This window comes from Filicampus tigris, chromosome 8, assembly GCF_054856515.1.
Source record: "Filicampus tigris isolate MCC_2025a chromosome 8, RoL_Ftig_1.0, whole genome shotgun sequence".
NCBI classification, from domain to species: Eukaryota; Metazoa; Chordata; class Actinopteri; order Syngnathiformes; family Syngnathidae; genus Filicampus; species Filicampus tigris.
In genome coordinates, this window is record NC_141224.1 from 696565 (window position 1) to 723164 (window position 26600).

A 26600-nucleotide genomic window follows, 5' to 3' on the forward strand; every position below is an offset into this window, starting at 1 on the left:
GCAGCGAACACTTCATTAGGCACACCCACACAAAATGAGAATTCAAGAGTTGCATCAAAAATGCTGATTTAACAAGAAGCTTTGTGAAAATAATGCTAGTTTCTCTTGTCCGATGGGAATGTAGCTTTTTTTTTTAAAAAATGCATATTTTGAATAGGTGTTCTGAATCATTGTAGAACTACTAGAAATGTTGTACTGTATATGTAGTTTTTGGGGGATCTTAAAATCAGAAAAAACTAAACTTTTCATATTTTAAAATAGAACTTATTACATTTTACTATACTTGTGTATTTGGTTTCACCGAATCATATTGACATATTTGTTTTACGTACCAAAGGATGAGCCATTATCTAAACTGCTTATCCTCACATAAATGTTTTTTTTATTACATGTTATTTTTCCCCCAGTAATTGACACGATTCGAACAAAATTTCCAACATCAAATAGTTTTGAATGTGTATAGTTTTGTTAAATGTTGACGTCAACGCTAAAACCTTTTTTATTTTTTCTAAATAGTGGTAACTGAAGTATTCTTCACTCCCCAATGTCTTTAAATACATATATTTTGCTTTAAATATTGTTTAAAATACTTTTGGCATAATAACCAACATCAAATATGGCACAAATAATAACGCCAAAGTACAATCAATGACCTCTGTACACTTGGGGGCGCTGTTGTTTGTCAATGGACTTGACGCCATTTCAACTCCGCATGGTGAAATGAAGCTCCTTGAAGCATTGAGGCTTTCCATACAGTTGGTTTGACTCATGTGTCTGTCGAAGCTTCTAATGTGGTTCAACCCCCTGTGGCACTACCAAGTGGAAATTAAGTATATCACGCATGCAAGGAAGAGGGGTTTTGATTAGCATTACACTCATTATGACATGAAAGGGTGGAGGAAAATTAGTAATTGATTCTGTATTGTCATGGATATAAAAAAAAAAGTAGTGTGAAAAGGTCATACTTGGATGTATGACTAAAGTATTTATCGCTAAGTATCAGCAAATGAAAAAGTGATGCGGCCGGTTTCGAGGCTTCGTCTGTCATCAACTACGTCATCGGAGCGTTTGCTCGTTCCGCGCATTGACGCGGAGGAGACGTCACTAATTTCAACATGGCCGCCTCCTGTCAGCGAGCTTAGCCTCACCGGACCCTCGCGTTCCCCCGAATATTGTGTCCGTTTTCACGTGAGTGTGGCTACAACTTGGCAGCGTTTGTTGTGCAAACATGTTAGTTTGTCGACGAAGCTTGTTGGCCGCCGTTCTTTCCGAACGTCGCCGAGCAGCCGGAGCAGCTCAGGCTAACAACGTTCGCCACCTGAGCCGCTGCAAAGCTCTTGTGTACGCTCAGCACGGAGATCCTGCCCAGGTCATACAGTAAGACTCTCAAGAAGATAACCTCCTCCTCCTCTACTCTACTCTACTCTATTCTATTCTATTCTATTCAACGCTGGCTCAAGGGAATTTGGATTTATTGCCATGGTGGTCGTATGTTAATCGATGAAGTGTATTAAAACAACTTGGCTCTATGTTAACGTCTTAAGGCATTTGGGTTATTTCGGCAGGGCCACATGGGAAAAGAAAACACTAAGGCAGCGGTTCTCTTTTCACATTGGTACCACCTGAAAAAAAAAATGTAGCCAGCATCATATTTCTGAAAAACATATTTATCGTGAGCAAGTGAAACATGCACACTTGGAACAGTGACACTATGTAAAACGTCTACTTAAATTGTTCAATTAAAAGGATTGATGCGTACTATTGAAGTAAAAATGGCACCTGAACTCAATGAAATATTGTCAGTGGGTCTGGAAAAGTCTGGTACAAACAATAAATAAAAGTTCAGTACAGCTGAAACAACTACTTCAATTCGCTCTCCATTTTTTGGCATCGGTTAATTATATATTTTCATGTATTCTAATACGTTTGATTTGATTTCATGTTTGACTCGAGGAAGCCAGCGTGCCCGCTCGCGGTGCCTGTTACGAATCAGTGACTATTTGAGGAAATTCAGCACATTCTTCTGATTTTCTTTTTCCAAGTTGAACCCTGGTTTTGAGTAGAATATGAGGACTTTGTGCCCATCAGGTTGGAGAATGTGGATCTTCCCCCAGTGGGACCAAAAGATGTGCTGGTCAAAATCCTGGCCGCTCCCATCAACCCGTCCGACATCAACATGATCCAAGGTGACGATCGTTCTAGTTGCTTCACGAGAATTGGACAGTGAACGCACCTAACAAAGATCCGCCTGACGAAATGAAGCTCCTCCCCTTACTTCAACGTAGTTTTTTGACACCAAGATGGCGGATCCAAAGCAATATTTTCACATGAGACGCGGCGTTGAAAACCGTTTAGTTTTCGCGAGTAATAGCGGATACGACCAACCGTGGCTCACCGGTATTCTGAAGCTTGCGCCATGACTGGTCGTTAGCCGGGCAACTGTGATGTCATTTTCAGGGACGTACGCCATCCTGCCCGAGCTCCCGGCCGTCGGTGGCAATGAGGGCGTGGCCCAGGTGGTGGAGGCGGGCGGCCAAGTCACGTCTCTCCAAATCGGGGACTGGGTCATCCCGAGAGACGCCGGTTTGGGTAAATGGACTCTTGCGCCAACTGGCTCGTGTGCGCGAGCAAGCAGGTTTGTAGGCTGGGCGTTTGCGTCCCCAGGCACGTGGAGGGCGGCGGCCGTGTGGGCTGAAGAAGACGTGACCCCGGTGCCCGGGGACATCCCCCTGTTGGCAGCCGCCACGCTCGGGGTCAACCCCTGCACCGCCTTCAGGATGCTGGCTGACTTTGAGCACCTGGAGCCAGGTAGCGAGCGCCACTCGTGCGCCGGCCACGCGATGCCAAACACCGACGGCGGTTGACGTTGCAGGCGATTCGCTGATCCAGAACGCAGCCAACAGCGGCGTGGGGCAGGCGCTCATTCAAATTGCAGCGGCGAGGGGAATAAACACCATCAACGTGCTCCGAGACAGGTACTGGCCTCGCAGGGATGGGCGAGGATGGGAACATAAGAAATCAACACCATTATTCATGGAGTTCAGATGAGTATTCGTCCAACTTACCAAAACTCCATTTGAAATGGAACTGAAAAGAGCAATCATGATTTCTTGCCCAGCCCTACCATATTGACTATTGACTAATATCGTAGGGCCTAATAAAAGGGTTGCGTTCTGATCATATGCGAGGCGTCATTTTCACGCCGCACGACTCGTGTTGTTGTTGTTTTTTTTAAAAGCGGAAACCGTCATTGACTGTCATCGCGTTGGACATCTGTGACACCTGTGCACTTCTTTCCTTGCGAAGGCCGGAGTTCACTCGGCTCAGCGATAGGCTGAAGGCCCTGGGAGCAAGTCACGTGATCAAAGAGGACGCCCTGCGGCGGCCCGAGATGAAGGAACTCTTCAAGGTGCCCCGTCCGGTCAAAAAGCCGCATTTTCTGTAGCGCGTATCCCCGTTGGGCTCGCAAGGCTGAGCCGGAGCCTTTCCCGCACGACTTTGAGCTGGCGAGAGAAGCGGGATGCGCCCGCGACTGCTTGCCAGCCAATCACGGGGCACATAGACACAAACGAGCATTCGGGCTCATATATGAACAATTTAGAGTCTTCGATGAAACAACATGCATGTTTTGCTGCATTAGTAGAGTATGATCATTCTGGATTATGATCTATTCCTTTTCGGGAATGTAAATCTAAGATTTAGATTCTTGTAATATCACAACGTTATTTGTTGGACAATGATTCTTTTTTGCAAAGTAAATGTTGTTGTTTTTTTTAAAGGCAATATTCCAGCTTTGCCACCCCAGGAAGGGTACCGATGGTGACAAAGTAGAAATGTGATGATGACTAGTTGTGGGGTGGGGGGGAAAAAAAATTCCACTATTTGATTTTTGGTCTTTCCTTTCAGACGTGTCCAAAGCCCAAACTGGCCTTGAACGCGGTTGGAGGAAAGAGTGGCACCGAGCTGCTGCGTCATCTCAGGTGAGACCGTCGCAGCACAATCTCAGGGGACTGGAGAAATGGCGTCGCGCGATGACGCGAGCGTGTTTGCGGTAGGGTTGGAGGGTCCATGGTGACCTACGGGGGGATGTCCAAGCAGCCTGTGACGGTCCCTGTGGTACGCCGCGTCATCACTTCTCAAATTTGAACTCAAAGTCAAGCTGCTCAACTTGTTTTTTCTTCTCGTCTTTTCTCACCATGGCCTTTCCCAGAGTGCGCTTATTTTCAAGAATGTGAAAGTGTGTGGCTTCTGGGTGACGCAGTGGAAAAGACAACACTCAAATGGTGAGGTGGCACATGTACTTGTGTACCTGTGACTATATAGTGCTGCTGATTAGGATTAAAAGGCGACATACTTTGGAAAATGGAGTTTTCACTGACTCGTATTCCAATTATTTTGAACGTAAAAATGACATACGGTATATGCATGTCTAATGTCATGAAAAAAGCCAACATTGACATTGATGACATTGAAATCAATGTTGTTGATTTTGCTTCTTTGCGGATCCAGGAGCATTGCGAGCCATGCTGGACGAGCTGTGCCGGCTCATCCGCCAGGGACAGCTGAGCGCTCCCGCCTGTGCCCGGGCGTCTCTGGACGACTACCGCCGAGCTCTGGACGCCGCCATGCGGCCTTTCGCCTCGGCCAAGCAGATCCTCGTCCCGTGAAGACGCGTCATTACGTGTCAACGCGTCAGGTTCAAAGTTCACGATTCAGAGTCGCGACGCTCTTGAGTTCAGAGTCGCGTTCGATGAGCCAATAAAGTCTTCAGAAAGTGAGCGAAAGAGGCATCGTGCGGAACTGAATCATTCCGCTTTGATCTTAGGTCACAAATTTCTTGCCAGAAAGCAATAGTTTGATAGTGTTTATTTGTTGGCTTTATTCAGCATCAAACTCAAGATAGTCTGTTTACTCGAAACGGGGAGCCGCACAGGTGATTTGAAGCCAAAGGTTGATTATATTTACAATGCCACTGACTCATCATCATAGCTTTTGCCGGGTTATTTAGATAACGCTAAAATGCAAACATTCTCTCACTCAAAGGCTGCAGTGTGTATGTGGAGGCCAACACGGCATCATACAGTGGCTATAGAAAGTCTACACACCCCTTTTCAAATAGTGTTTTTGTTGGGATGTTAAAAAAAAAAAGAGATTATGACAAATGGAAACTTTTTTTTTTCCCTACCCTTAGACTGTACAAGTCAACTGAAAGGAAGCGCATTATTTTCAAGAGAGGAAGTGAAGATAGATAACTGGACGTTGGGTGTACGCTCACTCAAACTCGTTCTTGCTCTGCTACGGTGGATTTTGCTGCTTCATTTGTATTCCACAAGCACAATATTAATCACAACATCGAGCGGGTCTGCATAGAACATACCGACCGGAAAGAACCTTTTGGCCTAGACTTCCCTTGTAAATAAAAATGAGCCTAAACATACTATCTTTGAATGGAAAATGAATAGCGCTTCAGGTTTCAAACTGAATCGGCTTCCTTGAAATTGCCGCCCGTGGGCATTGCGACACTACTGGCGAGCCAAAACAAGGAGGATGCCGGCAGCCGCGGCGAGGATGCTCGGCGGGGCTCCTGCCGGGCCGGCCGCCCCCGCCGCCTCGGCCGCCAGGCAGCGCTCGTACCTGTGGTAGTCGACCTCGCGCGCGGCGCACACGTGATCCACGCGGCAGGCTCGGTCGCACGGGCTCAGGTCAAAGTTGACCGAGTTGAAGCGGTAGTAGCGCTGCAGGCGGCAGCCGTCGCTGGACACGGCCTCCAGGAGCCGGTGCATGGAGGCCGGGGAGGCGTCGGCCACCTGGAAGCTCTCGGTCAGACGATACTCCTTCTCCCAGCGCTCCCGGCCCGCGTTGGCGCGCGTCAGGTTCAGGTAGTACGTCACCACGTCCTCGAGACAAAAAAAAAAAAAAAAAAACGGCCAACGGTCAACGGTCACGGACGTGTTTGATTGGAGAATGCGGCTAAACCAGGGGTGTCAAACACACGGCCCACCCGGGGGTGCGGTCGGGCCCCGAGGTTTGCTGGCATGGTTTCCGACCGTGCGTGAGCCCGCCAATGTGTGTGGGCGGAGCGCCGACTTGGCGATCGGAAGAGACGGCTGAAACGATTCGGGCCGCGATTGCTGTGGACGCCCGCCGGAAGGGTCCAAACATTTCCTGCGGTGCGGTTGAGAAACCGAGTCGTCCGCACGCACGCTGCTGGCAACTACGCCTGACTAGGGTTTACCCAATCAGGATGTTGGAGACGATTAGCGAGGATGGACCAACCTATTTAAACCGTTTCTTATTGGCTGTACCTTCGACCGCCACTATTTGCGCTGGATTGGGATGACTGGATTGGCCCACATTTGCATATCATCGACGTCCATTGAAATGCATTGGGGACATAAATTGTCGCAACCAAACGCTAAATATTCTCCCCAAACGGCTGGTAAACATTCAATAGCAAATGGGGGTGAAACAACTGACAAAAAAAAAAAAAAAAGAATGTTGGGAAGAGCCCGCTGCTCCAAAGTGTTTGACACCCCTGCGGTCAACATTCTGCCCTACTTGCACCACAAGTGTTGCGGTGTCGTATTCAAAGATGCGAATTCCGGGATTGTTGGCGCCGTTCTTGACTCCGGGGAGCGTGGTCTCCCACGGCGTCACCCCCGGGCTGAGGAACATGGTGCCGATGGGCAAGTCTGCACAAATAAGGACACAACACTCAAGTCCGCTTCCAAGAAGAGACACGTTTCTTTTCCACCCAAACGAACGACCGCCTTTCCGCACCTCCGCACCCCGGTTTCATTGGGCTCCTTTTTTGGCTTCAAACGCGCAAACGTCTGCTCGCTGGGCAAGTGGGGCAGGCCCTCATTTTTAGCCAGTCACATTTTCCGAGTCAACGGTCTTAAGCCCCAGGCACTTGTACAGTCTTGCAAAAGCTCTGATGATGATGATGTTGTTGTTGACATTTTGTCAGAAGGAAAGCGGGTGTTGTGGAACTGTGGGGGGGGGGGGCACTCGCCTCTTTTTCCAAGTCTCCTTCTGTCTACGCAAATTGCGGACACATGCAAAAGCAGGCATTTGTATTCTTGTTTAAATCTGCCCCAGCAATAATAGCAGAGACGGCCGATGTGATTATATCCTCAAGCGTGTGATCCAATCATATTGTAACTAAATGTGTTGAAAACTAAACTCAACTGAATGTGACTGGTGTCAATTGTAATCAAATACAATCAGTGTGAAATAAATGTAACAAGGAGAGCTGTGCATTTTACTAAAAGCAAACAAACAAAAAAAGTTAAACCCATTTGAAGGCACATTTGATTCGTCATGAGAGTGGAAAAGTAGCAAACAAACAAAAAAAGTTAAACCCATTTGAAGGCACATTTGATTCGTCATGAGAGTGGAAAAGTAGCTGTCGCTTCTCCGGCGTCTATTGTATTTTGTGTTTTAATCGACCGGTATTGCTTTCTCTTGTTCTACTATTGCTATTTTGTTCTCGCAATGTAAAGTGCTTTGTTACAGCAGTAGCTGTTACGAAAGGCGCTCTATCAGTCCAGTTGTATTGTATTGTAGCCTTCCGCCATTTTGTCAAATGGTCCTTGCCTATAGGCCGCACCCTCCGCCTTTTCATTTTCAACCAAAATGTGCTCTGGGGTTTTCGCTTTGTTCGAAGCACAATAAAAGCAAAAAGCAAAGTCCAAGCCAGTGTGCGCCGCCGGTCCAGCTGAAGTTCCCTACCGTTGGTGTCGTAGAACATGCGGAAGGCGTCGGTGTGGTGGTGGCCAAAGAACTGGCCCTTGATGACAGCGTGGTGCTTGCCAATCAGCTCCAGGTAGCGCCTGTTGAACTGCGGCCTGAACCAAGGCTTGCTCCTCTTCTTCTCAAACATCCCCGGGGGGACGTGGCCGATGACGTACACCTGCGCCGCAAAAACCAAGCCGAGCGTACGTGAGCGGGAATGCGGCGTGAAGATGCGTCGAAAGCGGTGAGTGACGCACCCCTGTTCAAATACCTGCTTTGGCAGACATGAAAGAAAGAATGGGACTTTCAAAACTTTTGCCACTATCCATGTGACCTACAACATCAAACGTCAAACGTCAATTGAAAAGCACAGACTTGTTTTCGAGAGAGGTGCTGCCATAATGGGGTTGCGCAAGTGTTCCAACCGGGGATGCGGCCGGCCTCGGAACCAACAAATGCCATTCAAATTTCACTTCCTCTCCCCAAAAGAGTTTGTACAGGTCACTTTGGTGGTTTTGTCGACTGAAAACGACACCGCGGTTGCTCGGGGCTCTTTTCTGAAGCTGAGCCACGATTGGTCGTTGCCTGAGCTCTAAGCAACTGTGATGTCATATGCGGTCGACAGAAGTGACAAAATGGCCGTCCCCTCGCATGGACAAAAAGGGCGGCGTTTTTCCGCTTAACTCATTTTTTTCACATGACAAAAACCTGACGTTTCAACGGGGGTGTGTCGACTTTTTACAGCCACTCTACATGACGCGGACCCAAGAGTGGGCCTGACCGCACGCTCGTCATCATTCGACTTCTTTTGAAAGGTGTTTGTTTGGCAAAGAAAAAAAGGGGTGGGGTTGCTTTGCGTTTGCCTTCTCGTGGTTGCCGGCCGCCTTTGTGAGGACGCCATCCGCCCAGCTGAACTGGCCGGCCGGATCCTCGTCGTCGTTGGTCAGCAGGTTGCGGTCGTAGTAGAGATTTGTGTTGAGCACCAACATCCTGTAACCGCTTCGATTCAAAAGTGCTTCGGTGTAGAATCCGCCTGCAACGGAAAGATCAAGCGCGCTCGGTTGGGAGTGGTCATTCGTGACAATCGCGGCTGGGCAAGTCACTTTGACGCGCAATCTTGCTCACTCGCAGCTTGAGACTAGACTGCAGGGGGGCGTTTTGTCGACTGAAAACGACATCGCGGTTGCTCGGGGCTCTTTTCTGAAGCTGAGCCACGATTGGTCGTTGCCTGAGCTCTAAGCAACTGTGATGTCATATTCGGTCGACAGAAGTGACAAAATGGCCGTCCCTCGCATGGACAAAAAGGGCGGCATTTTTCTGCTCAACTCATACTCCACGAACGCAACATTCAGCACAATGCCGTGTTTAGACTTTGTGGGCGTGGAACATATTCTTGCAAAGAAAATGTTGGGGTTGACTTCCCCTTTTAGTGACGATTCAAGTCAAGTCGTCGGAGGTGTAAGTAAGCTTTCAAGAGGAAGGAGGACCTTTTGTGAAGGTTTCGTGCGACTCTGGCTCCAACCAGTGCTTCCACATTTTGGCCGTTTGGTTGTACATGTAGCTGGGGCCACCGGGAAGCTGGCTCTTGGGGTGGTAGTCGTGGTTACCCAGGGCGGCGTACACCTTGGTTGCTCCACGGGTGGCAAATGTACACGGCGTTTATGAGCGCACGTTAAAACCACACTTCCCCTTCTCCCCCGTAGGTCGTACGTACTTGGAAACATCTCGGTGATGATGTCGGTGAGGTTGCCGATTATGCGGAGAACGGTTTCTTCGCCCAGATTCTGATTGGGAACGTGCGGTGTGTCGTCTCTAGATTGAGAAAAAACAATGTTAAGAAGTGAAGGCGAGGCAACTTTATTTACGTAGCTTATTTCATACACAAGACAACTCAATGTGCTTCACACAAGCAAAAGCGCAAAAGCTAAAAACAGAACAGCTGAAGACATTGGAAGGCAAAGCAAAGAGAACAAAGGAATGTATGTACATTGAGAACATTTAAACGCATTTACGAACGAAACATTGATGGACATTTACAAGCAAAGGACAGAAATGAAAAGTAGCTTTCTGAAATGACCGAAAAGACGTGCGGTGTACTCGATTTCAAACATTCCCACAAGCCCTTAATGAAAGCAAAGTGAGCACAGCTTTTCATCCGGATTTCAAAGCATTTCCACTTCTGTTGGCAACTCACGAATGGACATTCATCACATTTCCAAAGTGCTGCCTTTGGTTGCATGTTTACCACACAGTGCCTATCGCGACCAGTAACTGTATTAGTTTCAGACCTGACAAGCAACCCGAAATAAAAAAGGCAAAAAACAAAGAAAAACGGACCTAATAGAAAAACGAGCAAACCTGCTCTAAAGGGGAACTACAACTAACTGAATTGGAAAAACAAAAAGGCAAACCAAAAAAACTCGAACCTTGGTAGACGTTTTCTACATGCGAACCGCTAACTTTGATCAGAATGACTCTTCATTGCACTATTTAGGTTTTTGAGAGTCTTTCAAGGGAAATAATAAGCGAACCCGAATTGACCGAGCGACCCTCTTACGGACGACCTACCCTGTCCACACAATGAAATCTGGGTCCGGGAGAATATCCTTCATGGCGTGAACGGAGGAGTTGATGAGGTTCCAGGGGGAGTCGCAGGCGTGGTCACCAAACAGGCCCGCCTGGGCCGCCGGTTTGCCTCCGCTTGAGGCACACACCCTTTTGGGGTCCTCGCCCAGGTCGTAGGTCGGGTCCCAGTGCATGTCGGTGATATGCCAAAAGTTCCCTAGTCCACAGGAAAATGAATTCAGCATCGGCCCGGTGCGGTCGTACCTTCACTTAATTGACTTGAGTTGTTCGGGTTTCTTGCCATCGCCTGTTTGCTTTTTATTCTGCTTTCTGTCGTGCGCCAAGTCAAACTTTTAACACCAGTCAATGGTCAGTTTTGAGCCATCTCAGGGGGCGGCCATTTTGTCACTTCTGTCGACTGAAAATGACATCACAGTCGCTCAGGTAACGGTGAATCGCGGCTGACCTGTTTTCTGAAGCTGAGCCATGATTGGTCGTTACCTGAGCCCTGAGAAACTCTGATGGCAAAATGGCCGTCCCCATGATGGGTGGATTAACTCTTATTCCACAAATGCAATATTCATCGGAATGCATTGTTTTGACTAGTGAAGGCGCATAGAACATATTCTTGTTGAGAAAATTTGGGGGTTCACTTCATCTTCAAGGATTAATCGTAATCCAATTATTGTAAATTATATTGATACATTTTGAAAACATCTCAGAGTAGTTCAGGATATTCTTTTCAACCTTGTCCCAAAACATACGACGTGTCCATGGAACATGAACAGTGTGTAAGGGTTCCTTTAGTATCTTCTGTTTACTCACCCGACAGTGCAAGGGAGCCTCGAAGAAGCAGACAGCACAGCAGCAGCGGCAGCAGCAGCAGCGGCAGCAGCCTTTCTGCAGCCATGTTGAAGGGAAGCCAACTCGCAAATGACTGTTTGTTCAGTTTCACTTCGCGCGGGAGAGGCCAGATAGTGACATGATGTCACACCTTTATTGCCTACAGTAATATTAGTCAATATTTTACCAAGTTGGGAAATCACCAGGTGTCCATTTTCATGTAACTTCTGCAAGATGTGTTACTTTGTACCTTGCCAAATGGGTGTCATTTCTCAAGCATCCCCAAACATGAACTAGAAGTGTCACCATTTCCTATAAATAGACTCCCAAGTTGCCAAATCATTCAAATGATTTAATGCGGCCTCAAGATGCTTTAAAAAACATTTAGTTACGATTTGATAAAGCAGTTTATTTTTGACAATCACATTTTTCATGGAGAAAAAAAAATCTGTGTTAGAAATTGAATTCAAATGTAGATGACCGTCCTCGACACTGATACTGATAGTACCGAATGTCGCGTGGCGTTTGCTGACCCAATCTTGTTCCAAACGCTGCTTCGGTGTAATTGAAATATCCGCCTATATTCGGATTAAATTAAAGCATACGTTCCAGGTCTATTCTAAATTGCCACGATCATGATTTTAAATAAATGATAAAATGCTTGAATGCATCCAGAGAGCAGCGTTCTCATTTGGTCGATTATGCAAATTACTGCGTGTTTCAGTTCCCCGTGAAGGCAACACGGAGAGAATATCGTTCACCCTGAGTTTGTCTGTCAGGCGTCTTTTTTGTGTCGCTTCGTTTATTACCTTTACAATGTTATGCAAAAAATATATATTGTGAACAGAATAAGACTTTTAACGTACTAATATCACTTGCGGTTTACGGTTGTTTTTATCGCATCAAAAAAGACTTTGGGAGGTCTGACAGACAAAGATGAGAGCGCTACTAACAGAGCGTTTTACTTTGGAGTTTCGCGGGAATTGTAAGTGACGCATGCGCGCTGTGTTGAATCGGGCGCGCGCGAGAGCACACCAGGAAGAAGGCTGACTGGTTGCTTGCATCCCTGCAGTGGTTCTGATTCCAAAACTTTGATTCACGACGCCCGTTTTCTCATAAAATGTGGAACCAGGGTGAGTGTGACGCCCGGACGTCTACTCGAAACGCGCCGCCTTCGGGCTGTCGCTAACGTGAGCCCGGCGCTTGTCATTTGGCCTTTTGTGGTGTCTTGAGTTAGCCTAGCCGAACTTTCTGTCACTTACAAAAACAAAAACAAAAACAAAAACGTCTTAGAATGGCTGACATTGTGCTTGCCCCCTTCTGCTGTTTGTACGTGTCTCTTAGGAGGATACAGTGAGTCGAGTGTGGCTGGTGGCTACACTCAGTCCCCCGGCGGCTTTGCGTCACCTTCCTTGTCCCAGGGAGAGAAGAAAGGGGTGCGTAAGGTGGCAACGAGAGGGGACAATCGACAGTAAATTGACGTACAAAGTTAAGATGGGGAATTTTGGAAAGACGAACTTGGAATTGAGGGCAGATTAATGGGAAGGTATCTTCCGCAAACAAAAATATGCACATGCTGTTTGGTCACTAGCAGACATCCATGCAAAAATAGCAGTCCCGTATCAAGTACATGAAAGAATACAGTGCTTAAAAGCACCAGAATATGAACAGAAAATAACTTTGGCAGGAGTAAAAGCCACCTTGGAAAATATTACGAGTTAGTCATATGAAATACCGGTATATGGCACGCGCTTTACTACTTCAGAATCAAAAGTAAGTTTCTTGATATTAATCACATTTTTGAAAAAATATTTGTTGTTTGTTCTTTAGAGTGAAATCCTTTGTGTAGTTTGAAAGACAATGGGTGGATACACTGGTTAATTGTACCCTCTGAGGATTAAATTTTTTTCTACCTTTCGCTAGATGTGGATGCTGGAATAGATGGTAGAACAAAAATACGCGGTATTTGCGGTAAATAAATAACATTTTCAGAATTTCCCGCAGCACACCTGATGCTCTGGCATGGCGTGCTGCAGTTGTAGGTTGTTGTCATGCTAAGTGTGTTTGTCGCAGAGAACCAGAGCCTCACAGATCATCCCCTGCACAGTGTCCCAGCTGATGTCCGCCTCCCAGTTGGACGAGGCCTTCAAAGTTGGCGAAGTGGAGGTGACGCAGGTGAGCTGGCACCTTTTGCCTCTTTATACCACCGGTGAAGCACAACTACACTCTCATTGTGTTGGAATACAAGAGAAAGTCCGGACGGTGTCCAATGGTGATTTGGCCTTTCGATCGCCTCTGATCTTGCCGCTTTAGTTGATCATTTAGGCTGCCGGAGATTAGGGTTGCGCAGTAAACCGATCCTACAAAAATAAGAAGAATAAGAAGGCGACCGACGAAGCTGAGGGGTAGCGCTTTATCACGCACGTAGTTACGTAAATGAACTGCGATGTCACACTTGAGCAAAATCACCAATGGCTCTCTCGCGGACCTATTTTGGGGAATCGGCAAGTCGTCAATGATTTGCTCGATTGTGCAAACACTTTAATGCAGGTGCTCCACAGACCCCAACGTTTTATATGCGAGGGATCCAAAAAGTCCATTTGTCTCAATATGTTCCCCCTGAAATGACTGCTGCCCCTTCTTTTTTCTCTCCCTTCACGTTTCCCTTGACAACTGCTACTGCAGGTGACGCTCGTGGGAATCATTCGGAGTACGGACAAATCCATGACCAACATCCAGTACAAGGTGGACGACATGACGTGCGCCCCCATGGACGTCAAGCAGTGGGTGGACATGGAGGTCTGAAGCCCGTGCCGCTGCTTTGCCAATTGCGCTTGGTTTAGCTCCGTCCGCAAATATGGTCCACGTCAAGTCGTGAGGCGCCTTGGTGACTTTTGTCTGTGCTTCCAGGACCCCAGCGCGGACGGCTCCGTGCTCCCTCCTGGCACGTACGTCAAAGTATCGGGGAACATGCGCTCCTTTCAGGTGAGTCTCCCATTTCCAGGGGAAGCGCCGGTGCCAACCACGATCGAAAGTGCTCCAATTTGGGGCGCTTGGGGAACCAAGCCTTCCCCAATTCTTCTTCTTCTTCTTCTTATTATTATTATTGAATTATTTCCTCGGTGATCAATTCAACCCGCCATTTTGTTCACATTTGGAGCTTTCACTGCGGTGCCCTGACTTCAAGATCGAGTGTGACGTAAACTTGGCCAACTGTTTTTTGGGGGGTAAATGCATACTTTGAGTTTTTATGATGCAGCCCACCCAGATTCATAATTGGACCCATAGCGACGCGCTTAACAACGAAAAGGCAAATGTTGGGCAATCTAGTGACCTCACTAGAAGACGTGGCGTGGCCAGCCACCCGTTGGACCGCTTTCTTTACCGACACCTCTTTGCCGTTCGGATGGCGTTTTTGGGCGAAATGCCCGGGCGCTGGGCGGCGATGCCTTGTCGACATTCAGGCCGGCGGTTGCCTGCGTGGCCAAAAGATGAGAATGGGGCGGCAAAAATGCACCGGTTTGTGTTCCACTTCAACTGGCCCCTGCGTCAACTGGCTCCCGATTCTCGCTGCGGCCGTTGGGCCGATGCCTGCGCGGTCGTTTTGTTTGTCACGTCTGCCGATTGGTCACGAGCAACATCCAAACTGCACTTCAACGGCATGCCCGGTCAATTCTGCAAGAAACGCTTGAAACAACATATCTCGTTTAAAACTCTCGACTGGCTGCAAGAAAGTGCAAACATAGTTTGAAATATCGCTTTCCGACTCCCTTTCTGACTGGCTTTGTACGCTTTGCATGTTGCGCGCCGCCATGATTGTCCTCAAATGACATCACACTTCCGGGTTGTCGCTTGACAGGATCAAATGTCGGGAAAACCTTCACTTTGGCAAATACACCAAATAGAAAGGATTTAAAAAAAAAAAAGTTTTTTTTTCTTTCAAATGACTTCATTTTGTATTTTCTGCAATGAGAGTTAAGTTCCACACTAGCCAATAAACAAAGCCGGCGCACCAAGGACATTGTCTCTTCCTTGGCGGACATCAAGATGTGCAGCCGTGTGTGTGTGTGTGTGTGTGTGCGTGCGCGCGCGCGCAGAATCACAAGTCGGTGGTGGCGTTCAGCGTCAGGCCCCTGGAGGACATGAACGAGATCACGTCGCACATGCTGGAGGTGGTCCAGGCGCACATGGCGCTCAGCAAGCCGCAGACCTCGGTGAGGAAACGCCACTCAAAAAGCCCGCAACGCGTCCACGCCTCTTTCCACAGTTGCACGAGCACGTTTGTATCAGTCAACTTGAGCATTTATTGGCTCGCTTGGCTTTCATTTGCCTCTCATTATCGCATCACAATAACCGGCTTGCGATTCAATGCTAATGCTAGTTTTTGCGCAAGAGTGCATTCTAGTGGTGTTATGGCTAACCAGTTAAGAATCAAATAGAAAAAAGACATCTTTGCAGGCGTGTATAGCGCAGGTGAGTTGCTGAACATTTCAAATCTTTTATTGAGGGTTGTGTTTTCCAGTGGAAGTCAACCCCCCAAAAATTCTTTCCACTAGTCTGATCTATGCGTCTCAACACGGCAGTCTGATGAATATTGTGTTTGTGGAACGTGAGAAATGCACCCCTTTTTGGCCATCTCAGGGGGCCGCCGTTTTGCCACTAAGCCGTTGACTGAAAATGACATCGCAGTTGCTCGGCTATCGACCAATCACGGCTCACCTCTTTTCTGAAGCTGAGCTGTGATTGGCCGCTACCTGAGCTCTGAGCAACTGTGATTGATGTCATGTTCAGTTGACAGAAAGTGACAAAATGGCCGCCCCCGGAGATGGAGAAAAACCGCTGAATTCACTCATATTCCACAAATGCAATGTTTTGACTAGTGGAGGCTCATAGAACATATTATCGTCAAGAATTGTTTCGGGTTGACTTCCGCTCTAAGGCTTATTTTTCCAAGACGTACAATTTAAAGAGAGAAAAAAAAAAGATATTTTTCTGTGGAAGATGATAGTTTAACACTGGAGTAAGAAAGCTGGAAGTTTGGAATAATGTAAATAGGGTTTTCTTTTTATTGAGCCGGGGGGGGGGACACCAATCCAAAATTGGGTGATTGTGAAAGAACGGGAGATTTTCAGTGTTAACGGCATAAGCAACCACCCAGCCCAAGTAAAACGCTAACGTCGGTGCGCATCGTGTTCGTGTCCAGGCGGCTTTCGGAACGAGCGGCTACACGTCGTCTGTGCCGCAGCGCGGCCCTGCCGGCAACGTGGACGCGGCCAACAACGGCTTGAGCAGCAGTCAGAACCAGGTAAGGGCCGCTCGGGCGCAACTGCGTCGTGGCCCGAACGCACGCACGTCAGCCCGCCCGCCCGCACGTCAGCCCGCCCGCCCGCCCGCCCGCGTGACCTCTTGCGCTTCCTCCGTGCACGGACGTCAAGGTGCTGAGTCTGATCAAAGGCTGCCCGGATCCGCAAGGCATCGGCCTTCACGACCTCAAGACCAGACTGTCCAACCTCAGTATGATGGCCATCAAGTAAGAGCGTTTCATACTTTTTTTCAAACAGGACACACGTTTCACTGTTACTGTCCATGATGGACAAAGCAAGTCCGCATATCAGAGGAGCAGCAGAAGTCACTTTGGATTTCTCTACTCATAGTTGGAGCTGGACACAGAGCGCAAACTGTCATCCCAAAACACTTTTATTATCATTCCAAACTTAGATGACAACATTTAATGGCTTACAGGCCATTTGGCTTCCAAAAATGTGCATTTGAGAGGATTGCAACATCTTAAGTTTAAAATCATAAAAAGCAATCATTTAAAAAAAAAAAAAATTATAATAATAATACATGTTGTGCTATATCGTCGCTGTCCTGTGAAAGAATTTTTTGGATTTTTTTTTTTTTATATGTTAATGCAAAAAACACCATTCACGTAAAAATGAGAAAAATGGACGTGTGTGTTTTTCACAAGGATTTGCATGGGTGCCAAAAGTCACCCGAGATCATTTTCATGCTTGACAGACTTTCCTTGAAGCATGACCACCTCGAGCTGATGTTTTTTTCCTTTTAACACATCTATTGTAAGAAATGTCACTGACCAGACACACTGTCAGTGACATCTGCAATTTACTTCCCTAAAGTTTCCCTGAAAGGCGCTGCAGTGACTTGAAATGCAAGCGTGAAACAGTGTGAGAAGGTTTTTCGAGGTTGCCAAAAGAATCCCCAAAGCTGGAAACTTTTCACAGGAATGGATGTGAATAACGCAGGAATTCAGCAAATTCAACTCAACTCTCAATTATCGTCCCACAGGCAAGTTGTGGAATTCTTGAGCAACGAGGGTCACATCTTCTCCACCATCGACGAAGACCACTACAAGTCAACAGATTGTGACCTTTAGTAACGAATGGCCCGCCCGCCCGTCTTTGGGCGAATCACTTTGGCCGAAGGCGCTCGTTTAGAATTGTAAACGTTTTTTGTTTTTTTTTGTAAAGAAACAGCTTCTCTGTCACCTTGAATAAACAAAATACTATTGTTGTCAGCTCCTGACTCTGGTCATGTTTTTGATGTGCAAACCAAAGGCACGTGACAAAACGAGACGGACATTTTGACCACTTTGAATTCCCTGCAAAGGAACGCTCTTGAATGACAGTTTTGGAAATCGGGGCTGTTTAGAAGCTCAGGAAAACGGCACCATTTCTTACATTCGAACGCAAACGCTGCAGACGGCAGCGAAAAAGGACGAATCTTCCTCAAGTTGAGTCGCGGCGGTCGTTTTGTAACTTTGTACTGCCCCTTGTGGCCAAGGTGAGCACACCACAAGGAGCGCCACACTATTCATTGAATGAAAGCAAGAAATCACGAGGCATAAACAACACATTTGAATTCTTCCCGTTCTGTTTTGGTTTTAAACGCGCAATACTGTCGAGTGCTAGTTTTTTTCTGAAGTCAAGGTACTACTGTATTGCTTTTTATAAAAAGCCGCGCCCAGTCTAGTAGAACGTGCCGGTGGTCTTTTGGGCTTTGTTCAGCGTCGTCGGCGGCTTGTCGTCCACTTGCTCGTAGTCGCTGTCGGCGCTCTCCTCTGCAGCCTCCTCGCACGCTGGCCCTGAGGAGAGACAAAACCGCACAGTCGTCCCCAGCCGCAAAAGCCATTATTCGTATCGTGAGTAGTTGCCATGGTTGCCGGGGGCGTCGCACCCATGGGGGCGCTGCGGGGAATGTGGCTGCTGAACATTTCCGGTCAACTTCTGGCACATTTCAAGTAAATTTCCATGGGAAAGATGGACATTAACTCCTCGTATGCAAGCTCCCTCTGGTGGTAGGCAAAAAAAAAAAAAAAACACCTCTGGAATCTTTCAACTGCCTTTTTCATAATCTTGTACCCTTTTCAATGCATTTGTATTCTATGATTAGAAGTGTTTGTTTTCAAATGAAGTTGTTTTGTTGAACTTGTTTAATGTAAAATTGTCCACATTTCAGCCATCGGGTTTCATTACACCCCTACGCTGAAAAAAGTGTGTTGAATCTACTCAATTTGATTTCTTCAAGTGGTTGCACAAAATGCAACGATCTGAAATCCGATACATTTTTGAAGTGGACAATTGAGTAAATTCAATACAGCATTTTTTTCAGCATAGTTATGGCTGTGCTCTTGTACTCTACAATGCCGTTGGGTGCCATTTTTTCCAATCAAACACGAGCGGTAACAGCTGAATTGCATTTGCGTCCATTTCAAGACGGAAAGATGGTTTCAAAATATGAGCGTGGTCGCAGAATAAATTGAACAAGTAACTCCAGGCATCCACCGTAGTCGGTATGCCGGTTTTTAGAGATAAAAAGCAGCGTTTGGATGAACACTTGGGTCTACCGCGCTACTGCATTTCGGTGTTGGTCATTATGATGTGACGTTGAAAGCTACGTATTTTTTTGAAAAAAGATGAAATTGAATTGGGATGGGCCGACGGTAAGAGGGGGGGGGGGGGGGGGTGTCTCACCATTGATGTTGCCTCTCCCCATTCCCACGTAGGTGTTGGGCGCGGCCTTCTTGAGCGAGGCGTGGGGCGTTGACAACTTGCGCGGCGCCACTGGCGGCGGCCGATCGCTGACACTCGGCTGCTGGGTGGAAAGAGGAAGTCAGCCGCTTGTGGCTTTTTCACGCAAGACTGCTTCACCCCGTCGCTACGCGCAAGGCGTGCCGCTCTGATAGCGGACGTTCCCGTGCCGAGAAGTTAGACGTTGCAAAGTACTCGGCGGGCGCTTCAACTTTGTCCACGTATATTTACACAAGCGTTGCCCGATTTGCTGACAGCGCAGTTATGGTGAGAGGTCAGGGCCGGTTATAAAAACATGCACAGTGCGCCTCTATTCATGGCAAGCTCCAGACGCATCCTCGAGGTGAAAATCCAAACGCACTGTAAATTAGCGGCGCTAATCCCATGTCCACGTCCATCAATGACTTTCACGGCCGATCACCCGCATCTTATACTTCGCGGCCTGCAGCCGACGAGAGACCGGCCTGAGTGCAGGGAAGTGTCCACTGGCGCTTTCTGATTCATCGGTTAATCAGATTCATGGATTATTCAAATAATCACTAGTGAGCGGCTCCAAATTGGGAGAATGTGCACCCAATCCACGCGATCGACATCAGAATCGGCTTCGGCCGACCTCACTCGCGGGGGTAGGGGACTGCGGTTCCTCGAGAGCCGCGCCCGGCCCGTTTTGGTCGTCTCCCGTCGACAGCACGCCTGACTCAAAGCGTCGGGGCTGTTTGGGACGCCTACTACCGAGCATGCTGATCATTTGCATCAGGTGCGCTGTTGTTGTTGTTGTTGTTGTTGTTGTTGTTGTTGTTGTAGTAGGGAGGCAGGATATGTCTCTCGAGGACGGCGGAGTTCCCTAGCCCCGGTTTATCGGAAGTGGCAGCATGAACGCGCGATCGAAACACCCCGACGGTCAATGGCGCTTACGCTAGCCGGCAGCGGTGAGGAGCTCCTACGCCCTCTGACGGTCAGGTCGGCAAACTCTTTGGTGGGGACGCTTGTGTTTGCCTTGGGCGCCGACGCGTTCCTTTTGGGGGGTCTGGGAGGAGGGCTGGTAACGGGGAGGGCCTCTTTCTGAAACTGCTGCAGGAACCCGTCGGTCACTTCTGTCAGCCGTTCCACGACGCACTTCGGGGCCCGCTTCGGGGGCCACGGGAGAGGCTGCTGGCCGCAGCACACGCTCATGCGCAGCCTCCGGGTGGGAATGTGGAAGCAGAGGTCGGGCGTGTGTAGGAAGCTGGCCTGGATGGTGGGCTCCAGGGTGGCCCCTTCTATTCGCAGAGCGGGAAACCCAACGAGAGGGTCGTTCTCCAGCGCGGGGTCCCGGCTGACCGCTTTCACGTCCAGAGGCGGCTTCTCCAGCAGGTCGCTCAGCGAGTACTTCTTGTTGTCGCTCAGCAGCTCCACAAAGTGGCCTTGCATGTACAAAGGCAGATCAAGGCGCGCCTCCTGCTCGCCGTCGCCGTCGCCGCTGTCATCTCCTTCGTCGCCCACGTCTTGGAGGCGCAAGCAAACCAGCGCGTCCGCCTGGCCGCGCGGGAGTTGGACCCTTTGGCATCCGACCACTTCCAGCCGCTCGCCGACGGACAGGCCGGGAAAGCCTTCGTCCTCCGCTTCCTCGCAGTTTCTGGTGACGGACACCCTCAATCCCGGGGTTTGGGCGGAGGCTACGTGGAGCTCGTACGCAGAGTCGAAGACCCGGGGACGCCTGCGGAAGCGGCCGGCGTACTCCTTGGACACCAGGAAGTACTGCCGCGCCTTGCGGCTCTTGGCGCCGGACACCACGGTCATGGGCGAGGTTGTCTTTCGGTGGAAGATCAACCGGGTCCCCTTCTGGAGCCGCGCTATCCAAGTGCACTTGAGCACGGAGCTGACCCCGGGGCCCTCCAGGACCTCCGCCACCACGGGGAAGGTTTGATCCGGCTGGGAATGGACCTCCGGCAGGCTGAGGGGGGTCACGAACCTGACGCCCTCGCACGCGTCCGTGATATCCACCACGTCCACCGCCAAGCTGGACGGGAAGCGCAACACGGTCGTCCTCACTGTCATCCGGAGGGGGAAAAGACAAGTTTGGGTCATGGTCAACAATTGTTTTCCCGCTCCAGACCCAAATGAGAAAGCCCAAACGAGTCTGGGCAAGTGCTCACTGCTCATGATGGCGCAGATCTGGTAGACGGGGCTGAGGACCAGCGTGCGCTGGCACATGGCGGCGTTGTCAAAGCGGAAGCGTTGACTGCGCAGCTGCGCCGACGTGACGATCTCCCTGGCGGTGAAGCGCCGCTCGCCCTGGTGCACGTAGAAGTGGCCGCGCGTCCCCAGCGGCACGCTCACCTCGGCCGAGGGCCGGCCCGGCCCCGGCCGGACCAGGCAGCGGCAGAGCTCCTCCTCTTCCGCCACCGACAGCAAGGTGAGGACGGCGCCCGGCCCCAGCGTGACCTCGGCCAACGTCACCTTGGAGCGGCTTGTGAAGGTGACGGGGAGGTCGGATTCCAAGGCCACGGGCCTCAGCTTGACCACTTCCTCCACCGTGCCGTACGGCTTCTCCTCCGGGATCGCCTTCAACAAGCCTGAGAAAACAAACAAAGCAACCGTTGCAAAGTGCTCAAGCACTTTTGTCATTTGATGAATGCGGAAGGGCGTGACTCTTTGCAGACCTATGACTGCTAGCACGGGGTTTTGGGTTTTTTTTTCCATTTGACCAATTCTTTTTGGAAATGCTACGTACTCAACTGCGGGGCTTGATGTCAAATCATACTACAGTAAATCCCCGACCATCGCCCGTTCCCGGTTGGCTGTCCCGACATTTCCGATGATTTTTCATGTTGTCGAATGTTCTTGTCCAACGAAGTAAGTCGTTAAAGGCTATTGAGGCTCCGGACTGTAAAAACTCTTTTGACTTGTCCAAGGCCTTCGGTGCTCTCGATCGCGGCACCTTGCTCAGGAGACTCGACGACATCGCCGACGTCTTTCTGCCGCCGCTCTCGGCTGCTTCTCAAATGATTTGTCAGGCAGAACGCAACGTGCGCATTTTGTCGGCTTGTCTCCCTCCTTCCTTCCTTCATGTTTCAGAAGGGGTCCCTCAGGGATCGGTTCTTGGTCCGCTGGGTTTTTTTTTTTCCCGTCTATCACTTATCTCTGTCCGAATGTGTCAAATGCCAGTTTTTAGTTGCATTTTAGTTTTTAGTTTTATGCAGATGACACGGCAATTGAAGACGCTTTCAACTTTTTACAGTCTGCCTTTGATGATGTGACATTGATGACGTGCCGTCTCATTTAACGCAACTAAAACTAGTTTTACGTGCAGACACATTTCTCAGATGGAAAAGCGTTAAGCCTCAACGCTCCCTCAAATTGAGACAAAAACCCAAATGGCCACCACTTTTAGGTACTAAGGGATTGTTATCGATGGAAATCCCTTTTTTGTTGAGAGCCAACATGGGCACATGGGTAAAAAGCCGTATTTCAACAACATCGAGCACCTGTGTGGTTAACGGGTAGCTCAAACGTCTCGTTGCTGCTGACGTCCTCGCAACAAACAGACAAGAGTTCGATGTGGGTGACCTTGATGATGTCCCCGGTGGAGAAGCACACCTCGTTCCCAGAAATCTCATAGACAGAGCCTTGGGGTGAAATAATGATAAAATGAGCCCAGGAGCAGCCATTAGGGCGCGTTACAGCGTCGGTTTTCTCCCCGCAAAGAACGTTTACCTTGGAAGTAGACCCCCGAGCAGACCTGAAGGATTTTTGGCAGACAAGCGCCGTCCAGTGAGGCAATGTACTGCTGCAGAGGCAATGCCATCGTGGTGCATCCGGCGGCGGCGGCGGCGGCGGCGGTGGCAGCAGCAGCAAATGCTTCCTGCAGGCTGAAGTATGCGTGGTGCTTGCTTCCTTTTTGCTCTTCAAAGAAAGCAGCCACAAAAGCGAAGGAGGAAGTGGCAGCCTTCTGCACAATGCTTACACGCAAACATTTGCTACATGACAAAACCATTAAGCCAGTCAAAAAGAAACCATATACGCGCAGGACACGTCATTTCGTTATTTACAACCATTTTATTCAGTTAAAGAGACGTTATCGTCACCTTCATTTATTCATTTATTGGGTTACATACAGTTGTATCTTCCACTTGCTTTTTGTGTTATGTTATATTTGTCTTGTTTTGCGTGAATCACGCCATTTTTGCCAGTCTTTTTAAAAGCATCTTTTAAAACCTAAGTTTCACGAAACTGGGAAATGTTGGTAGTGTTTCCATTTGATTCTAGCTTACTTCCATTTTCATTCTATTTTAATGTGTATGAAATTGGCCATTTTGCACGTGACCGTTTGTGCTCGACGTCGATTTCATTTGCGTGTAGTTTGACATGATGTCGATCGTTTAGGTGGGCATGTTTGATTTTTGTGTGGCGCTACGTTGTGCGGTTCCTTTGAAGTGTAAGGCACAGTATGAGGCTTGTCCCGATCTAAGGTTGGCAAACGCTGGCGTCAACTGCGCAGGCGTACTTCGCGACGTGGCCTCCTTTACGTAAGCCGAGCACTATCCTACCTGTTTTTAGCTCGTGAGCCCGGGCCACACAATTGCCTCCATGCATTTTTCAAAGACCCGTATCTGTTACAGACCACACCTGAACGTAGCGGGAGGAGGACGAGAAGATGGGGGGAGGTGGCAAAGAGGATGAGTGTGACAAGTAGAGAAGAAAGCCACACTGCCATGAAGAAGTGTCGGAAATAAAGATGCTGACTTCATCACTTACAGACGACGACCAGGTGAGAGCTCTTGAAAGATACATGGATTGATCAACGACAGAGAGAGTACTTTGGCTTATGCCGGACAACTAAGTTCGGCTAAGCTTACCGCTTTAGAAAATAAGATACAATAGGTGACTCAAATGAGAACAGGGGCACCTACCGTACAATAAAGTCATATAGATGATGGTAGAATAAGATCAACTAAAGCACGGTAGGCGACAGGCTAAGATATTAAACAGGGTACAAATAAGGTCAACTAAGTGCAGCGAATCTAGGCTAAAATCAACCAAGGTCAACTAAACTCGAAAAAGACACGCTTGGTTAACTGAGATAGGATAAACAAATGTTTGATAAGATCAAATGGGCTAAATTCAACTAAATGATGACGGAATATACCGTAAAGTAAAATCAGATCATCTGGGCTAACATAAAGTAAGCTATTACGCGGTGAAGCTGGGGCTACAGTAAATTATGTAAGTATAAAACGAGATTAACCAAGGCCAAATAAACTGAGCAAGGCTGAGTTCAACTAAACTAAGATTGAATATTATAAAGTAAGGGCAAATAGCTGAGCTAGGCTAACATACGGTAAGGTCGGCTAGTCTTCACTGAGGTAAGCCATTTTAACAGGAGACGTGAAATTAGCTGTGTTAGAATGGGAGATGGTGTAGCCACCGCTTTTTTTTTTATTCAAATGAAATCAAATAAAGTCAGCGAACGAATTTAAGCAAAGTTTGGTCAGGACAAGATCAACTCAATTAAACGAATACAGGGCAAGCTATTATAACCAAAGAAGAGCTAAGATAAGATAAACAAAGGTGAACCGTGCCCAGTTCAAATGCGCTCGGTAAGACAGGCTGAGCTAAAACAGGATACGCATTGTAAATTGAGCTAAATCGAGCAACGCAAAGCTAGGCCCACGTGCGCTAAGGTAATCTGGGCTAAACTGTTAGAAACTAAGTGAAGCAAAGCCAAGCTCGGCCAGACTAGGCCAACATAAACAACGCGTGAAAATAATCATGAAATCAAGGAAATCATTGGAATGACAATGCCCGCAATCAACAGGAACTGCTGATCCAAATATGGATGCACGAGGCCAAACAGGAAGTGGCGTCCATTCAACACCGCACCGGTCGCCCCCTCCGAAGCTTTCTTGTGACTTGAAGAGCGTGTCGTCCTTGGTGTCGCCCACCGTCGTCACGCTCCTGCCTCAGTGTTCACCTGCGTCCCCGCTGCCGCCATCTTTATGTCCCCTAGAAGAAGGCTCCATAGGCCTCGTGCTCGACAAAGCCCCCCCAAGTGAAGCAGCGGGTAGGCAATCGGTGGTGCTTACCCGCACCCATTGTTTTGACAATCAACCTTGTATGGATTTAGTAACGCAAAGATTTGTGTTTGCTTTTACTGTGGTTGGTCCGAGCAGATGCGCAAGGCTGCGGTCCTCGCGTGTTGCTGCTCGTCGTGAGCGTGTCCGTCGCCGTCAAACTTCTCATCACCTCCGCTCTCTTGGGTAACTGAAATCAGGAAAACGTTTCATATCATGATGCATGTCTGCTACTGTGTCTCAGCCTATTGTCTGCCGCTTCTCCAATGTAGTGAACTTCCTACTTTATCCGTCGGAGTTAAAGGCCTCGTTGCCTCCGTGTGGCGTGAAGGGCGACTGCAGCGCTCCGACCCAGCAACCGTCCCCGTCAAAGAAGCCTGTCAACGATATAGTCAACATCCCAGAAGGTAGCGATCACTTTCTGCTACAGTTTGGTCCAACTCGAAATTTGGATTCACCTGTATACTGTCAAAAAACATCATGAAAGAAATAATAAAGTCTGTGATGTAGTGGGTGCCAGAACAATGAACTGTGACTATATATATATATATATATATCTATATATATCTATATCGCTGCGCCGTCTTTTATTTCCCCCCAGAATGCCCAGGCCTGGCCAGCGATGGCAGGCGCATCGTCGGGGGGACGCTGGCGGCGGTGGACGAGTGGAGATGGCAGGCCAGCCTGCGCTGGAAAGGCAAGCACGTGTGCGGGGGCGCCGTCGTCTCGCCTCGCTGGGTCGTCACGGCGGCTCACTGCTTTGTCGAGTAAGTCGGGATAAATATTACAGTGGGAAAGGAAGGGGCGGTCCGCGCGCGCACGGTATTGTAAGTATTGAAGTGGCCGCTTGCGTTGTCTGTTGCCCGATGGCAAAGAGCAGTGACTATGACCCGGTCACGCACGGGTCACTGCGTCCTTTTACGTACTGGGATGTCTCCATGCAAGATGGCAGGAATTAAGGTTATGCTTTGATTGGCGGCAAATGGAGTCAGCTGTGTTCGCGCCCACGACGGCGCAAACCAAAATACAGCCCATCACTGAATCTCTGCTCTGTATTTAATGTAAGATACAGGATAAAAAAAGAAGGAACCCGACTCTGCTGTGTCTCTCCACTGTAGGTATGACATGTTAAAAGTTGCTGACTGGCTCGTGGTCGTATCCACCGTCAGCATCGCCGACGCCTCCCTCGGGAAGCGCTACCGGGCCCTGCGGGTCCTTTACCACCCTGGCTTCAACCCGCGCAGCAACGACTACGACATCGGCCTTCTGCGCACCATCGTCGACATTGATATGAGCGGTAAGATTTTATTCCACAACATTTTACAATCACATGGATTTCAAAAGTAAACGA

At 48.6% G+C, this 26600-nt stretch overlaps 4 protein-coding genes across 14 annotated transcripts; 2 read left to right on the forward strand and 2 right to left on the reverse strand.

Annotated features, from left to right (window-relative positions):
* The first annotated feature begins 1043 nt into the window (after positions 1-1043).
* On the forward strand, positions 1044-7254 carry mecr (mitochondrial trans-2-enoyl-CoA reductase). Of its 9 annotated transcripts, none has more exons than XM_086037341.1 (10): positions 1054-1377; positions 2089-2186; positions 2458-2589; positions 2665-2808; positions 2890-2975; positions 3239-3409; positions 3907-3980; positions 4056-4116; positions 4211-4283; positions 4510-7254. In XM_086037341.1, the coding sequence occupies exons 1-10, from the start codon at positions 1229-1231 to the stop codon at positions 4665-4667; spliced, it is 1146 nt and encodes a 381-aa protein (XP_085893467.1). In that variant the 5' UTR covers positions 1054-1228; the 3' UTR covers positions 4668-7254. The 9 variants fall into 9 exon arrangements, 6 of the variants coding, with proteins under 6 accessions (XP_085893470.1, XP_085893465.1, XP_085893467.1 ...); XM_086037342.1 differs by having other exon boundaries at positions 1060-1377; positions 2873-2975; positions 3307-3409; XR_015087762.1 differs by lacking the exon at positions 4056-4116 and adding an exon at positions 3780-3835 and having other exon boundaries at positions 1044-1377; positions 2458-2808; positions 4510-4583.
* smpdl3b (sphingomyelin phosphodiesterase acid like 3B) lies at positions 4603-11684 on the reverse strand. Its single transcript, XM_086037338.1, has 8 exons — positions 11128-11684; positions 10306-10519; positions 9452-9549; positions 9225-9368; positions 8601-8770; positions 7735-7915; positions 6559-6692; positions 4603-5897 (listed from the first exon to the last, which is right to left on the reverse strand). Exons 1-8 carry the CDS (start codon positions 11210-11212, stop codon positions 5523-5525), a joined length of 1401 nt encoding a protein of 466 aa, XP_085893464.1. The 5' UTR covers positions 11213-11684; the 3' UTR covers positions 4603-5522.
* A 385-nt stretch (positions 11685-12069) lies between these two features.
* Positions 12070-17683, forward strand: rpa2 (replication protein A2). Its single transcript, XM_086037348.1, has 9 exons — positions 12070-12278; positions 12490-12581; positions 13219-13320; positions 13831-13944; positions 14056-14130; positions 15243-15359; positions 16349-16450; positions 16581-16675; positions 17455-17683. Exons 1-9 carry the CDS (start codon positions 12266-12268, stop codon positions 17540-17542), a joined length of 798 nt encoding a protein of 265 aa, XP_085893474.1. The 5' UTR covers positions 12070-12265; the 3' UTR covers positions 17543-17683.
* Positions 16825-25613, reverse strand: themis2 (thymocyte selection associated family member 2). 3 transcript variants are annotated; one of them, XM_086037319.1, is made up of 8 exons: positions 25534-25613; positions 25331-25439; positions 22893-23081; positions 22664-22804; positions 21332-21751; positions 20112-21226; positions 19140-19260; positions 16825-18250 (listed from the first exon to the last, which is right to left on the reverse strand). In XM_086037319.1, exons 2-8 carry the CDS (start codon positions 25416-25418, stop codon positions 18135-18137), a joined length of 2190 nt encoding a protein of 729 aa, XP_085893445.1. In that variant the 5' UTR covers positions 25419-25439; positions 25534-25613; the 3' UTR covers positions 16825-18134. The 3 variants fall into 3 exon arrangements, with proteins under 3 accessions (XP_085893445.1, XP_085893443.1, XP_085893444.1); XM_086037317.1 differs by lacking the exons at positions 25331-25439; positions 25534-25613 and having other exon boundaries at positions 22893-24444; XM_086037318.1 differs by lacking the exons at positions 25331-25439; positions 25534-25613 and having other exon boundaries at positions 19140-19257; positions 22893-24443.
* Positions 25614-26600: the final 987 nt, after the last annotated feature.

Coding starts and splice junctions, on each gene's coding strand:
- mecr (XM_086037339.1), top strand. CDS start 1,229: ATGTTAGTTTGTCGACGAAGCTTGTTGGCCGCCGTTCTTTCCGAACGT. Junction 2,809..2,889: donor CTTTGAGCACCTGGAGCCAG/GTAGCGAGCGCC, acceptor TCGCTGATCCAG/AACGCAGCCAACAGCGGCGT. Junction 2,976..3,238: donor ATCAACGTGCTCCGAGACAG/GTACTGGCCTCG, acceptor TTTTTTTAAAAG/CGGAAACCGTCATTGACTGT.
- smpdl3b (XM_086037338.1), bottom strand. CDS start 11,212: ATGGCTGCAGAAAGGCTGCTGCCGCTGCTGCTGCTGCCGCTGCTGCTG. Junction 7,916..8,600: donor CGGCCGGCAACCACGAGAAG/GCAAACGCAAAG, acceptor TTTGCGGCGCAG/GTGTACGTCATCGGCCACGT. Junction 6,693..7,734: donor CATGTTCTACGACACCAACG/GTAGGGAACTTC, acceptor TTATTTGTGCAG/ACTTGCCCATCGGCACCATG.
- rpa2 (XM_086037348.1), top strand. Junction 13,945..14,055: donor AGCAGTGGGTGGACATGGAG/GTCTGAAGCCCG, acceptor CTGTGCTTCCAG/GACCCCAGCGCGGACGGCTC. Junction 15,360..16,348: donor TCAGCAAGCCGCAGACCTCG/GTGAGGAAACGC, acceptor GTTCGTGTCCAG/GCGGCTTTCGGAACGAGCGG.
- themis2 (XM_086037317.1), bottom strand. CDS start 23,172: ATGGTTTTGTCATGTAGCAAATGTTTGCGTGTAAGCATTGTGCAGAAG. Junction 21,752..22,663: donor GCTACCCGTTAACCACACAG/GTGCTCGATGTT, acceptor TTGTTTTCTCAG/GCTTGTTGAAGGCGATCCCG. Junction 21,227..21,331: donor GATCTGCGCCATCATGAGCA/GTGAGCACTTGC, acceptor TCCGGATGACAG/TGAGGACGACCGTGTTGCGC.